The sequence below is a fragment of the Carassius auratus genome, unplaced genomic scaffold (assembly GCF_003368295.1).
Source record: "Carassius auratus strain Wakin unplaced genomic scaffold, ASM336829v1 scaf_tig00009152, whole genome shotgun sequence".
NCBI lineage: Eukaryota > Metazoa > Chordata > Actinopteri > Cypriniformes > Cyprinidae > Carassius > Carassius auratus.
In genome coordinates this window covers 4913-21718 of record NW_020524009.1, presented here as the reverse complement: position 1 = coordinate 21718, position 16806 = coordinate 4913, and the positions used below count along the sequence as shown (strand labels likewise).

Genomic DNA, 16806 nt, shown 5'->3' with positions numbered 1-16806 from the left:
AAGCTGCATTCTCGCCCATTATGAAGTAGTGATCCATTGCTGTGGTAACCCAGGTGTAAAATTTGCGCCTGTAAGGCTCTGGTGGAGCAGAGAATTGAGCATGCTCAGATAGGGTTAAATTTTCCATCTCGGCTCTAAACAAGGGCTGATTGTCCAGGGCTCCTATCGGTTTGCCATCACAGTGAGCCTTTTGTATTCAAATGGACCCTGTGCTTAATTATTAAAGGTGAATCTTTAAATATATGAGTTACTGAATGGACAACCATTTCATTTTTAAATGAGGATATGTGCAAAGCTAGAATCAAGGATGTGCAGTTGATTTGTCCATTTGATAGTCCTGTTTAATTAGACAGATTTGCCTGACCACAAACAGACACATTTCTTAGAGGGACTAAGATGGTGGATTCCTATATTCAAAATCAGCATGATTGAAGCGCAAAGAAATGTGCATTTAAATTATGTTGCTAATGATAAAATGTCACAACTAAAAGGAGAAATCCCAAAACAAGCCAACCTTACTAAAGCAATATTCACATGTTTGTTCGAATCCAATTCAAAATCGTATTCTTGGAAATCTGTTTCAGTCTGACCAGACTGTTTAGATTAAGCATAGCTTTTTTCATGTTCTTACGCCATGTGAAATGTAAACACATCAGAAGTTTCTGTATAAATCTTTGCAGAAACATGCTTTTGTTTTTGCGATCTGCAAGTCTGGTTTCTTTGGCGGAATAAAGTCGCACATTCAAGCTTCATTTGTTTCTGCTGCTGCCTCATAAAACGAAATATAATCCAGCACGACGGCAAACATGTTGTCATGTTGTTAAGACAACATCCGTATTGCAAACTGTGACTGTGTCTCATTTAGAAGGTTGCGCCCTCCAGAGGTCGCATTCGAAGTCATCGAGGCTGTCTCTTTCAGAAAAGCAAGTGGGACACTGCGAATACGACCTTCTTTCACAGGAATTCAGAGGATGCATGCGATGTATCCTTCACTGCTACAGATAAACCACAATTCTTTGCGTCGCCATACACAACTGTCGTTTATTTGAAAAATGCTGGCACCGGCAGATATACACACAAACGCAATTGTGGTGTTAACAACTTACCTTAAATTGCCTCCAGTTAAAAATGAATAAACTTTGTTCTTAATACAGTATCCTCCTCCTTTGTTTTCTCCAACAGATGTCTGTTGTGCGTACGCTGCAACTTCTCAAACACTGAACAAAATAAAACAAGTAAAAACATTTTTTTTTTAAATACCTTTCAAATTTATAAATAGTCTTCCTTTTAAGTAGTGCGAGAGCTCAATGATGTTCTAAATGTCTTGACATAGCAACGTGATACTTTCTGTTTCCTTTTACCGCCTGTCCTATGAAGGCCTTCTCATTTAATTCTAGGTTGAGGCACTTCACATTCGCATCCTACAAATAATGAGACCTCCAGAGGATTCGACCTCCAGAGGGCGCAGCCTTCTAAATGAGACCCAGCTTTGTTGTTGTTGTTTTAGCGTTGGCATAACAACGCAACGGCATTTCCATAGAAACCAATACACATTCCGTAAAACGAAAAAGAGTGGTTAGGCACACACAGATCGGACATGAATTTACGCATTTAGCAGACACTTTTATCCAAAGTGACTTACAGTGCATTCAGGCTAACATATGTTCCCTGGGAATCAAACCCACAACCTTTTGTGCTGCTAACACAATGCTCCACACTGAGCCACAGGAACACTATGAACTATATGAACAGTTGTGATACACTGCATAGACAGTTAGTTCTTCGAATCTAAATTCATGCAGATAGACACAAAATCGGTTTTGGGCTGACAGTCTGAACGAGACTAAAATGACTAACCTGTTTTTGCAAGACTAGCTGAATTGCTAACCCATTCCTAGCCAGAATCTATTCACATTCAAATAGGAAATTTTTATTCTGTCCTCCATTTTTGGCTTATTCTTTAGTTTGAAAGACATGAAAAAATTAAACCGGTAATGCTGGCACTACAGAAAACAGGGCTTTACAAATATATTTTCTCAATCTGACATTAACTAATGACTAAATATTGCCCCAGGGTGGCTGGTGTAATTGTCTGTTGTCAGTATGCCAGACATAATTACGGCCGGCTCTCACTTTGAGACAAGGGTCTTTCCCCTCGCTCTCTCTGTCCCATATCTCGGTTTCTCTCTCTGCTCCTAACCTACCAAGGTGTCCGTGTGTCCTTGTGGCTCCTTACTCCAGCGAGTATCTCTGTCACGATCCCTGTCATGAAACATACATCATCCCCTCTCCCCTTCCTCCTCGGCTCTGTTCCTCCCTCATTTTACTGGCTGCCGGTCATTATCACCTCTCCCTCTGTGTCTCTTCCCTCATCTCTCTGTGAACACGTGCATGCACGAGCTGCTTCTGTTATCCTGTCACTGACCTTGTTTTGTTTGCAAACCATAAAAACAACAAAAATGCAAATGAGAGCTCGAGTTTTGAATGCAGGTGGTGAAACACTAGGGATGTACAAAACTACACACTGGCAGAATCAACGAGTCTGTAAGTTACCTGAATGACTGGATGACTAATTGGTCTAGATTTAAAAATTGGAATAAATAAAAATGTTGCATTTCTTTGACAGTGTTTACACAAAACTCATTCCTGCATTCCAAAACAGCTGAACTAAGCACAACAGAATGGAACAGGAAGCAGGATTCCCGAGACACAACACAAGAGTAAAAAATATCTGTCTTGAAGAACTTACGTGCGTTACTTAGTATGATGACGAGATGAGAATAACAGGTAATAATCTAGATAAAGAGAAATTATACTACACATAAATATATATATATATATATATATATATATATATATATATATATATATATTTATTTATTTTTATTTTTTTTATTTTTATTTTTTGTAGACAAAAGGAGATAAATTAGACAACATACCGCTATAAATAAATAAAAATATACCACAATATATTTATTTAAATATATTAAACTGGTGTACTTAAAGTCTGTGAAATTAGAACAACTAATTTTGTGCTTAATGCACTTTAATTGTTCAGAAGTAGTGATGAAGTCTTAACTGAAGTGTATTTAATTGTGCTAAAGATGAACTATTGCAAGAATACTTCTGTTACACTTTAAATATCTAGTATTTAAAAGCATATATATATATCATAATGATACATTTAGAAACATAGAGTATATACTGGACAAAAAATTTTCTAGACTACAAAAATAAACATAAAACAAAATAAATGAATACATTTCGATAGAAATACATTTATATTTCTACTATTATATATTTTACATTTATGTTAGACATAACATTATTTAAAAAGCTATATAAACTAATCAACATATATGTCCAGATAAAAATATTATATATTATCTAGTTGAAAAAGTCAGCTTCACTAATTGACTAGTTAGTTGTTGGATGGTTAGTCGATTAGTCAAGGCCTTGACCATCCCTAGGTAGCATATCAGATACAATGGGATCTCTTTTTAAAACGGCGAAGAGGTACAATGAAACAGTCAAATATTGTATGTGTAGACGTAGAACAACACTGCAGTCTATGCGCTAGTTGCTGAAGCGCAGTACTAAGCTATCACTGTCTACTAACCTCTTGTTAATGACCAGAACCAGTATGCATTTGAAGGCAAATTGTATTTCATGGATGCTTGGGCATGAAAGAGAAATCTTGTTTTGCAGATCCATAAAAAATAGTTCATTAAAAAACATGCATTTCTCTAGCATGTGCAGTCTCAGAAACGGCTCTTAAATTATGGCCAACTTCCGAGTGTGAGAGAAAGAGGGAGAGCCAAAGACAGGCAACCACTCGTCGAACTAATAATGTTTGCGGCCATGACTTCAGCACCAATGCAAGCATTTGCCACCCATTTAATTTTAGGGGATAAAGTGAAAGCTCATATCATTTATCAAGAATTCAACAAAGAGTCTTGCCGAAATGTCAACCATGGCGACTGTAAGTGATATTTAAAGGTGGCGGTTCTTCTGGCAGACAATAAAGACTAAAGGGGAAATGAGAGAGGTATTCTTGTGCGTGACTTCTATTATTTATCATCTGTTGTTGTTCACCACTGTGAATAATTTGTTGAATTATCACAACGGTGGAAGGTACAGAAACATGAATGCACTAGTTGGAAATTATACAGCCTTGAGTTGAGAGTGCCATCCAACCAAGCAACATGAAAAACACTAGAACTTGCGTCTTGCATAAAAAAAGCATCAAAAGCGGAATGGTGTCAAGCCAAATAGTCACCGAAGTCTAAACCTCTTACCTGCTTGGCTGGTTGCGATGCTGACGGCTGCAAACAGTCGCTGGGTACGGCTGAGGTCGGACACGCCGTTCACGGCCTCGACCTCAAAGGTGTAGTTGGCGTGCGCTAACAGGTCGGTGATGGTGACGTAGGTGTCCGTTAATCCACTCTGCTGTGGCGAGTAGCCAACATTGCTCCCGCAAGGAAAGCACTCTTTCCGGCTCCCAGGTGCAGCGGCGGCATATAATCCGGTATGTCACGTCATTACGGCCACCGGTGTCAGCTGGAGGGGTCCACTCTAGGCTGACGGTGGTGTGGTTGATGTTGTAAAGCATGTTCTGAGGAGCTGATGGTGGCCCTGTAGTAAGAAAAGAAGGGGAGGCTGAGATAAACATGTCTTTTCTCAAGATAAAAACACCATGGCAATATCAGAAATATTGGCCCTTGGCAAATCCTGACATGCAGTTATACTGTAACCTAGATACATAGAGATGTTATGCTGAAGAATGCTGGGGAGTTGAACTTGAGCGCTGCCAAGGTCGATGTAGACCAGGGTTGTAGCAAAAGAATGAAACCGTGAACAACGAGATACTGTTTCAAGGTAAAAAACCTTGAGATAAGACCGCCTTGGTACTCATCAACTTGGTAGCATTTCATTACTGAGCCAGGGAGTTATGTGTTTCCTGTGGAAAGAAAAGAGGTGATACAATTGGCAAAATACTTTTTTCTGACTGCCAGGGTGACAGGAAGTCTGAGTCATTTCCAGAATTTAAGAGTCAGATCATGAGCGAGTTGTCGCCCTGACATTAGCAACAGTGCATGATTCCGCTCAGCCTACATTAACCAGCTCACAGACGGATGACCACAGTGGAAAACAACCCATCATCCCCTAATCCCCGCCAGTGCCAAGAAATCTGGCGCGTCTCATAAAGCAATGATTTATACTTTGCTACTTTTATCCAACCACCAAGCCCTTGCTTTTATCACCCTAATGTTTTTATAATGGCACTGCTGTCTGTTCAATATCTCTTTTATTAGAACGTGTCTTTGTGATGGTCTCGCATCATGATTTTCCCTTTTTGGAGAGGTTCGATTTTTGTACCTCAAAGTGAAATAGTGACCTGTACCTGTCCACTGGTGTGGAGCTGAATAGGCGTTTTCAATCTGTTCTCTAGTGGAGCTGAGCTCACAAGCGGGATTGTGAGATTGACAACAGAGCAACTGGTGAGCGGTAAAAAAAAAAGAAATGTTAGCAAGAGGTGAAGATATCCACCAATATCTGATATTCAGATAACGTCTCTCATAGGAATTCAAATCTGCAGATGGTTTTTATAGTTTTTTGTCTTTTTGTAGTTTACAGATTAATTATAACAACAGATGTTCACAAAAAATAAATAATAATAATAATAATAATAATATAATAATTAGATTTCAAATGCTATTTGCAAGATTTGGGGAACATTACACCTATACTGTTTTGTTTGCATAAAAACTAAACATTAAAACTAAAATCTCTGCTTTTGTTATAATATTTAAATGTTTTGGAGGATAATCGATAAATGGACATTGTTAAAATCCAAATTAATAATATATTAATATATACAATTGATAAATAAAAATAACTTCAAAATATAATGAACAGTATGAAAATGGTATTTTCCGATTAGCTTTTTTAAGCCTGGTTATTTAGGCTACTATTGATTTATTAACAACTTCGTAAATTAAAGAACACAGATGCAACATCTATCGACCAACGCAATATACCAAGCGTAATTAGCGAAGTCGCAAATAAAGAATAAAGAAATAAAAAAGCCACACTACTTTGAAAAGAAATAGAGGAATATGTTTTAATAGACCTGTAATTGTATGACTCCTAGTTGAGGGTTCCAAGTAGTCTTTTATTTCCTGAAGCAAATTAAAAATAACATGGCTTGGCAAATATGTGTAATATGTTCGAATAATGTTTTCTTTCCAAATAAATACATGTGGAAAAACTCCTCTCCCTTCTACCATGCGCTCTCTGTTCTCTGCGGTGTCTTCTCCTAGCAACAATAATTGCAGCCATTTAAAGTGCAAAATAGTTTAAGACATACTCTTTTGGGACGTTAAATAATGGAGCAAATATTTAGTAAATCGCATTGTGTGATTAATTTTAATACTCTTCTCCCATAACTTTTGCGTCTGAAAGGGAAACTCCTACAAGGTGCAAAAATAACTGTGTCCACACCTTTTCAGCGCTTATTCGTCCTGACAGTACTATTTTAACGTCAAAAGACGGTTTGCACTGACCCTGCGCTGGACATGTATATCTAATATGAAGTGATAAATGATATGGAACCGGTATATTTTGCATATACTGTCTTCAGTGTGTAGTGTATTTTGGGTATTCTAAAATAACGTTTTTTACCTAAGTGATGTTGAGGTACAAAACACAGTCACGTCGCCAGTTCTACCTTCTGCAAAACTGGGGACATGTACTAACAAAACACTCAATGCATATGAATGAGGGGAAAGAGCAAGCATTAGAATTGTGCGAATGGTTAATATGACACTTAAAGTTTGCTCCTCATTAAAGCTAATGGCACACACATCCATCCATATTCATCAAAGTAGGAGGGGAACGAGTGAACAGAGGAGATGAAAGGGCCACCTGTGGCAGGTGAAGAGATGTGGTCCATCTCTCCATCTCTCTCTTCTCTATATCTATCTCTCATGCTCCAAGCAGAACTTCAACTACTGATGCTAATGATGTCCCTCCTACTCCATTTCCCTTGGGGAGAGATGCAACACACACACATACACGCATCCTCCTGAGACTTAACATTCTATTTCTATGGTTACCTATAAGAATAAGAATAATAACACTAATGGCTCCATTAGGCAGGGCCTCCTCATTCCGCTCTTGAGTTGCAAAGATCAAGGGATTGTTTATCTTTAAATGGACAGCTGAGACAGGAAGGGACTCAAGTCAAGCTGTGATTGAGCATATCTATTCAAGCGACAAGGTAGCACTGAGATGAATCACTACTGGAAAAGTCCTATTGATTTAATTCTCGCAAAATATTAAATAAAAGCACTGTAATCTAATAACAATCCATGATGTTGTTTTAAATTTCATGATTTGATGCTTTGTACGAAACTGCCCGGTCCGTCAATCACTTAATGTTTTTGTATTAAGCTACAGTGGTTTCAGATGGCTTACAAGGCACTATGCCTGATCTATATATAGAACAAATTGAAGTTTTAGACATATCTAATCAATAGTTCACCCACAAATGATCAAAGCAAATATTTAAAGGGATAGGTCACCCAAAAAATGTAATTCTGTCATTAATTACTCACCTTCATGTTGTTCCAGACCTTTAAGACTTAAATCTTCATCTTCAAAACACAAATTAAGATATTTTTGATTAAAAAAAAATCTCATGGCTTTTCTGAAACTGCATAGACAGCGATGTAACTGTCACATTCAAGGTCCAGAAAAGTAGAAAAGACGTTGTTAAAATAGTCCATAGGACATCAATAGTTCAACCCTAAATTTATGAAACTGCATGAATACTTTTGTGCACAAAGAAAACAAAAATAACAACTTTATTCAACAATTTCTTCTCTTCAGTGTCATTTGAAGCACGTTCACAACAATACCACAATGCAAGATTGAACCACTGATGTCACATGGAAATAATCTTCATTTTGTGTTCCATAGATGAACAAAGGTCTTACAGCTTTGGAACGACATGATTTTTTAATTTGCATATGGCAAACAAATAATGTACTTTTTTATTAGTATAATTAAAATAGTATTTATCTCTTTGTATATATGGAATCACAATTGAACATTTGGAATTTATGAAAATATTTTCTTATTTTCCTTGTTTCCTTTTTTTTTAAGTACGGGATGAAAACATTGAGTATAGAATGAAAATGGCTAAAACAAGACTTTCCTGTCGAGTGTACATCTGGCGTCTGGAGAGTCCTGCAGTCGTTTTTTTTTTTTTTTTTCATTCACTGTTGAGAGCGTCATCGTCTGCTGGTTAACAACAAAATGCCCTCCGAGTTTACAGTTCTCATTTGCTCTTTCACACACGAGTGCATATGTGTTTCTATATATGTAATCTGTCATCTCCTCTGCAGTCTGCTTTGAGACTGATTCTGCAGGGACGCTGGTAAAAGTCTGGGGGAAACTGGGACAAATATCTGCCACAGACAGCTTGATTTTCTACACCACAAACCAAACTATTCTTTTAATGGGTATGAAGCTTGCTTAAAGCCTGTGTGCACTCTTTCACACTCGTTCTTTTTGCTTTCCCCTTGAACCTTCTTTTAAAATAAGTTTAACCCACACTTTATAGATTATTGTATAGCCGCAAACCGCCCACAGTCTGTTCATGGAGTGTCTGATGAAGATTACACATAAAACTCCTAACTTCTCTTCTATTTTTTCATGTGTTTTCTGTGCAGTCGTTCATGGAAAGGGCTGTTCCATCAGAGTTATTTTTTTTTTCTCACAGTGGTCTATTGTTGCGGTATAATCTATTTTGGATAAACCTGCCCTTAAATGGCATGTATAAACTTAACATGTGATTGATTGCTTTATATGCAGGTCCAAGTAGGCTGTTTTTGGTCAGAATGAGCTGCAATGTGGACCACACTTTAAGCCTTTAGTCAAAAGTCTGACAGATGAGATTAAGTGACACATTTCTAGCAGTGATTTTTTAGAAAGACGCTAAATATCCTTCCAATCCAAAAAGTGAAATAATGAATGCAAAAAAAAAAAAAAGATAATAAAATAATCTTTACATTTGGGAATATGTGGTCACGATTCTCACCCTTGCTGTTTTCCTGTGAGAGAATGTTAATTAGGTCAACCTGCTGATCTTGTGTGTGTGTGTGTGTGTGCGTGTGTGTGAAGCCTGAAGTCTCAGGCCTAGCAGCACTGGAGCTTAACTCAGGAATCCAGTTGTTATCTGCACATTGAACAGCTTTTGGCTGTCTTAGTGCTACTCCTCCTAGTAAAGCATAATTCACTCAAAAATCTTGTCATTTAGTAATCCTCACCTCATTTTATTTTTTTTAATTTTTTTTCTGAGGAACATATCTAAAACAAATATCCTATTTTCAATATAATGAAAGGTAATGACATTTTAGTTCACTATATATATATATATATATATATATATATATATATATATATATATATATATATATATATATATATATATATATTGCAGTCAATATTGGAGTGAATAATGACTTAAAGTTTGGTCTGCTTGTTAAACGAAAGCGAAAAACATAGTATATAATCTTCCATTCAAAAAAATATTGTAATGTGTTTAATGAAGTCTCTTATTTATTTGAGTAAAAACAGCAATATTGAGAAATATCATTAGAATTGAAAATAATTGTTTTGTTTGAATATATTGTGAAATGTATTTTCCTATTAATTCCTTGCAATGATAAAATGTAATTTTCAGCAGCCGGGTTGCATTTATAGTGATTTTTTTTGCGACAGAAGAAAGAAAGTCATACGAGTTTGGAATACCGTAAGGAAGAGTAAATGAGATATTTCATTTCTTGAGTGTCTAGACTCACCACACTAATGAGGGTCCCAGAGGGCCGCTACTTCTGAACCGTGTTTAAACAGTCCAGCCACTAATCCTTAATCTACAAACATTGTACCTGAACTTTGGCCTTACGTCTACCAAGCACCATGGCTAGATTGAGGGATGGAGCCGGAGAGAGATGGTCGAGAGAGGCTGGTTTTATTACTGTACTCCTGTCCCTTAGCAACTGTGGGAAAAAGGAAAGTCTCGCCCTCAGGGACACGTCAACGAATGGAGGTGACGATTCCAGGGCTTGAAGAGAGCTGAAAAGAGAGTATGTAGGTTATGCGCTCTCACTTTCTCTTACTTTCTCTCTCACTTGTTTAATGCCTCATTTTCTCTCTGTCACGTAGTCCCACCCTCCTACCGCCCCTTCCAGACCTTCGCTAGTGCCGACACCATGCGCAGCTGTCGAGTGATTGATGTAATCTCTGAGAGCTGTCAAGAACTCCCTTCTTTCGTTCTATCTAAAAATAAAAAAATAAAAACTTCTCTCAAATGCAACAGGCTCACCTAAGTATCGCCTATTTATCTCGACGCCTCACAGGTTGTGGTAAAGCGGGTGAATTTATGCCAAGCCATTGGGATTATTTTGTACTGTAGAAAAAAAATCGCAAATAAGTGAATATTTGTGAAAAACTTTTTCTTCCTTTTTCTTCCTTTCAACAATGACAGACCCTTCTTCAAGTGAATTTTAATTCCTTTCACTCTGGAAATCTGAATTTCATTAAGGCCGTTCTTAATCCGTGTTCTGAGGAGCTGAGTGCGTATTGACAGAGCTTAAGATTCGGTAGGTTTACACCTCGCTCATTTAAAAAGCTGTCCATCAGGGTGTTTATTCAGCGAATGTAAATTCACCCCCAATTACCATTCAGTTCCATGCGGCTTTAAATCCCCAAAAAAGAAATCTTCATCCCAGACAATTTAGATGGTCACAATAACTTAATCCCGAGATAATTAAGACAAGTCTGGTGAGGAGAGTATTTCGTATGCACAACACTTCAAAAGAGATGCGATTTATGTTTGTTAAAAGTTTTTTGTTTTACTCCCTTGATTTGCATTTTTTCCCTCCTGTCACATCCTTATTATCCCAAACTCTTGCCAAATCCTTTATGACTCACTTGTGATTTAGAATCCTCACTTAATTCTTTGTGCATCTGGATTTCTTCTTTAACGTAATATCTTTGTGATTTAACAATGCATGGTGTGGCCTACATCATTCTACACTACTGTCCAAAAGTTTGGTAAGATTTTTTAATGTTGCTACATTTGTTTGATCAAAAATACTAAGAAAATAAGAAATATTATTACAAAAAAATCTATTTGAATATATTTTACATTTAATTTATTCCTGTGATGTGAATGCTGAATTTTCAGCAGCCATTACTCCAGTCTTCAGTGTTACACAATCATTCTGACATAGTGTTCAAAAAACAATTGTGTTCTTTTGGAAAAAAAAAAATATATATATATATATATATATATATATATATATATACAGTATTGTTCAAAATAATAGCAGTACAATGTGACTAACCAGAATAATCAAGGTTTTTCGTATATTTTTTTATTGCTACGTGGCAAACAAGTTACCAGTAGGTTCAGTAGATTCTCAGAAAACAAATGAGACCCAGCATTCTTGATATGCACGCTCTTAAGGCTGTGCAATTGGGCAATTAGTTGAATTAGTTGAAAGGGGTGTGTTCAAAAAAATAGCAGTGTGGCATTCAATCACTGAGGTCATCAATTTTGTGAAGAAACAGGTGTGAATCAGGTGGCCCCTTTTTAAGGATGAAGCCAACACTTGTTGAACATGCATTTGAAAGCTGAGGAAAATGGGTCGTTCAAGACATTGTTCAGAAGAACAGCGTCCTTTGATTAAAAAGTTGATTAGAGAGGGGAAAACCTATAAAGAGGTGCAAAAAATGATAGGCTGTTCAGCTAAAATGATCTCCAATGCCTTAAAATGGAGAGCAAAACCAGAGAGACGTGGAAGAAAACGGAAGACAACCATCAAAATGGATAGAAGAATAACCAAAATGGCAAAGGCTCAGCCAATGATCACCTCCAGGATGATCAAAGACAGTCTGGAGTTACCTGTAAGTACTGTGACAGTTAGAAGACGTCTGTGTGTAGCTAATCTATTTTCAAGAATCCCCCGCAAAGTCCCTCTGTTAAAAAAAAGGCATGTGCAGAAGAGGTTACAATTTGCCAAAGAACACATCAACTGGCCTAAAGAGAAATGGAGGAACATTTTGTGGACTGATGAGAGTAAAATTGTTCTTTTTGGGTCCAAGGGCCACAGGCAGTTTGTGAGACGACCCCCAAACTCTGAATTCAAGCCACAGTACACAGTGAAGACAGTGAAGCATGGAGGTGCAAGCATCATGATATGGGCATGTTTCTCCTACTATGGTGTTGGGCCTATTTATCGCATACCAGGGATCATGGATCAGTTTGCATATGTTAAAATACTTGAAGAGGTCATGTTGCCCTATGCTGAAGAGGACATGCCCTTGAAATGGTTGTTTCAACAAGACAATGACCCAAAACACACTAGTAAACGGGCAAAGTCTTGGTTCCAAACCAACAAAATTAATGTTATGGAGTGGCCAGCCCAATCTCCAGACCTTAATCCAATTGAGAACTTGTGGGGTGATATCAAAAATGCTGTTTCTGAAGCAAAACCAAGAAATGTGAATGAATTGTGGAATGTTGTTAAAGAATCATGGAGTGGAATAACAGCTGAGAGGTGCCACAAGTTGGTTGACTCCATGCCACACAGATGTCAAGCAGTTTTAAAAAACTGTGGTCATACAACTAAATATTAGTTTAGTGATTCACAGGATTGCTAAATCCCAGAAAAAAAAATGTTTGTACAAAATAGTTTTGAGTTTTACAGTCAAAGGTAGACACTGCTATTTTTTTGAACACACCCCTTTCAACTAATTGCCCAATTGCACAGCCTTAAGAGCGTGCATATCATGAATGCTGGGTCTTGTTTGTTTTCTGACAATCTACTGAACCTACTGGTAACTTGTTTGCCACGTAGCAATAAAAAATATACTAAAAACCTTGATTATTCTGGTTAGTCACATTGTACTGCTATTATTTTGAACAATACTGTATATATATAAAAAGTATATATTTTTATTTTGTAATTTTATACTATATTAAAATTTATATATATACAACCCCCATTAGGTGACTCACATCTGAAAATGTCCTACCTAACTTAAAATTGCAACAGTTCCTGACTTCAGTGTGCTACACATATATAGTTCATTTCTTTTCACCCCCTTTTACCTCTAAAAAAGTAATTGCGAGAAACAACATGACTCTTAATCCCTGTGTTCTGTGTGCATTTTTCAATAACGTCAATGTTTTCATGCCCAGACAGAGTAACAACAGCCAGACTGTGGTCAGGGGAGTAACAAATCTGAAGTGTACTTGGAGGGAGAGAGAAAGAGGAAGGCAGTGGAGACGAGAGTAATTGTGTGGTGAATTCAAGGTCTGTGTTTTCTCTGTTCTCTGATTGGGGGGCAATGGGCAACAATTAGACTAGCGTGTTTTAGTGTGATCATCTCTTTTGGAAAGCAGCAGTGAGACAAATGTGGGGGAGGTATTTTAAGAAAGAAGAAATGAGGATGGATACATACTGGAAAAATACTGTAGAGGTAAAGCGTAGTTGAATGATTAATGCATGACGTGTGTCATCATAGAATAGGCTGCACATCTGCCCTGATCCACAACAGCACAGCTAGGGTCTAATATGTTTCTCTCATCTCTCATTCAAAATCATCTTTATATGCCTTTGTGCAATAATTAAAAAACAAAAGGGACCATGGCTGCAACGATAGATAGACAAACAGACAGACAGACAGACAGACAGACCGACAGACAGACAGACCGACAGACCGACAGACAGACAGACAGACAGACAGACAGACAGACAGACAGACAGACAGACAGACAGACCGACAGACAGACAGACAGACCGACAGACAGACAGACAGACAGACAGACCGACAGACAGACAGACAGACCGACAGACCGACAGACAGACAGACAGACAGACAGACAGACATACCGACAGACAGACAGACAGACAGACAGACAGACAGACCGACAGACAGACAGACAGACAGACAGACCGACAGACAGACAGACAGACAGACAGACAGACATACCGACAGACAGACAGACAGACAGACAGACCGACAGACCGACAGACAGACAGACAGACAGACAGACAGACAGATAGATAGAATTTCAATGTCAGCCCTAATCCTTGCTTTAATGCGTTTAATGCAATTTCCAAGTAGACCGACTAACCCTGAACTTCCACCCCGCCTCTTTTCACCCTTGTCTGGCCTGTGTAAATAAGTCATCAATGGCTGTAGAATAGACGTGTTATTCAAAAAGAGAGATGGCCAAGGAGAGGAAAGAAGAGGACAGGTGGTTATTAGAGGGAGGGAAGGAGAGGAAAGAGCTGCTGAGACTGTCTTCTGTTTGTTCCGACTGTAATTACTGGAATCGTTATGCCCATTCAAACTGAATCCAAACACCTGCCCACTCAGATTTTTGTGTTAAGTTGATTTTATGATTATATATAAAATGAAATAAAAATCATGCTAAACAAATACTGTAAGACTTGACTATCATGTCTCATACTTAAATTAAGTAAGAACTACAAAGTATTTAAAACTTTTTTATTTTGGTTGTTCTTATTTTTTTTTCCTCTCTCTCCTTATTTTGCCTTGGGCACCAAGTGAGCCAGGACTGCCACAGTGCCCCTTAAAATACAGAGGTGCCTGTCCCTTCTGGTAGTTAAAATCTCATCTGACAGGAAACAGGCAATTTCTTGGAACTAGGAATGAGATATGTCAATTTGTGCACATAAATATATAGAAGGGAAGGAGAGGAAGAAGACCAAAGATAGACAAACGGCTCACTCACTAGTGCAGGCGACAGATGCGGGGTCAGAGAGGGCTCTGTAGTAGCCGTCTTCGCAGTCACATCTCCATGAGCCCTCTCTGTCATTATAACTGTGTGCCGGACAACGGGAACACTGAAGATCCTGAGATGAAGACTTGTAGAATCCACGACCACAGGCTGGATGGTGATGGAAAGAAAGAGAGAGAATTAGCATGTGTTCACATACAGTATCATCTAGTGTTTGGATCAGACTGTGCCTTAAGCACTCTTATAAGAAAGAATGAAATGTGTCTTTAATATTTTAATTGTTTCTTCTCAGATTCTCAGATCATGGTCAGTGTACCTCATCTAGGGTTTTCATTTACAATCAAAAATCTGAGATCTTAACATGAACTCAAATTATTCTTATTCAGTTCTCCCAGGAGCAAATGTTAAATTAAATTTAATTAAATTTAATTAAATTAAATTAAATTAAATTTAATTTAATTTAAAAAAAGTTTTAAATGTTGCCTTTACAAATAAAAAGTACTAAAATTACTGAAACTATACTGAAATAAAAATAAATTAAAGATCTTTTAAGATAGGTTGATACATAAAAATTTTTATAATAATGATAATAATCATTAAGAAACATGAAAAGATCAAACTCTGAGCACTAACATTTTCTGCTGGGTCATTACAACACACACTGAGTCAAATATGTTGCATCAACCAGGGGCCTTATATTCCTAATCACTCCAAAAGCACTAACATGCTTGCCTTTACACCACCTCTAGCAGTCAGAAATGTCCTAGAGGCAAGGGTACTGTGGAAAATAGGAACCTTAAATGGATTATTTCAGTATTTCACCTTTTATGAGGGGAAAAAAGGACATCCCACAGGCAGCCAGGGATCAGAGACAAAGCAGAAATTAGGGCCAGATCGCTTCAGGCTATGCACAAGAATCACCCTCACACGTTCCAATGACAACGAGTCATTTACTCCCACTCTTTATTTCATATGCCCATATGGGCTGAATTTTCAATGAAGCACCATAATCATATATTATTACTATTTGCATTATAATTAGACAACATTAAATACCTAATAAAATGGTTTTGCCTCTTCTATTCAGTTGTTCATGACTTTAGAATTCATCACTAGAAACGGTGGTGTTAATGAACCTTCTGAAAAGGGATAAAAATGCAGAGAGAACAAGTCTGGGGTGATTCCACAGGCTGAGGTATTTTCTAGTTCACATCAGTAAGCAAAGAGAAATAAGCTATTTTCGGTTTGGCCTTTTGGTCGGCACTGCTGAGAGCCACTAATCCACACTTAGCAGCTGTTTGCTTAAAACCCCCTTCAGCCTAAAGAGGGAATCGGGCCCACATGATTTTTCTTAAACCCCAACCACGCCCGCATCCCCTGGGTAAATATTACTTTGTTAGCAGCTATGAATTTTAATGATTATTACCAGGGAAACAACTCTACTGATTATCAATTCCAAGCCTAGTTTTTAGATCTCCGTAGTTGCATTATTGTTTCAAGGCTTTCAAAAAGAGGAGGAAAAATCCTGCAGCTTTCCGTGACAAGACTAAAATGGAGATCACACAGGAGGTCGGCCGATTTCCTCGTTTTAAACACCACCTTGTTGAGATGGGGGGTGGCTGAGGGATACGGTATCCCCATTTCAGCTACACGAAAGTCCTGTCACTGTGTATTTAGCTCAGAAGCATGGCATGGTGTGGCTGTGCAACGTAAAGAACAAGAGCCTTCTGAGGCTGAGAAGTGGAGGAAAGGGATGTGATTTTATCTGGGATCTTTCTCAACCAGTGAGGACTTGTAATTGAAAGCAGCAAGTCTAGTTCTTGTTGTAAGGAGGTGGTGCTGGCAAAGTGTACCGTGAAATAGCTACGGTTTAATGGTATTGAGGTATTTTTCCATTTAGTGTTCATTTAATTGTACTGAATCATTTTTCATTGTGTAAATTAAATTATTAGACCAACACC

The 16806-nt window shown here is 37.7% G+C and overlaps 1 protein-coding gene across 1 annotated transcript; it reads right to left on the bottom strand.

The window, feature by feature from the left end:
• Positions 1 to 4298: 4298 nt before the first annotated feature.
• On the bottom strand, positions 4299 to 15047 carry LOC113072490 (ephrin type-A receptor 7-like; the record flags this gene model as incomplete). The annotated part of the gene is made up of 3 exons (XM_026245488.1): positions 14840 to 15047; positions 4468 to 4635; positions 4299 to 4403 (listed from the first exon to the last, which is right to left on the bottom strand). Coding segments are annotated over exons 1-3 (466 nt in total), but the record flags the coding sequence as incomplete, so codon positions are not given.
• Between the last annotated feature and the right edge of the window lie 1759 nt (positions 15048 to 16806).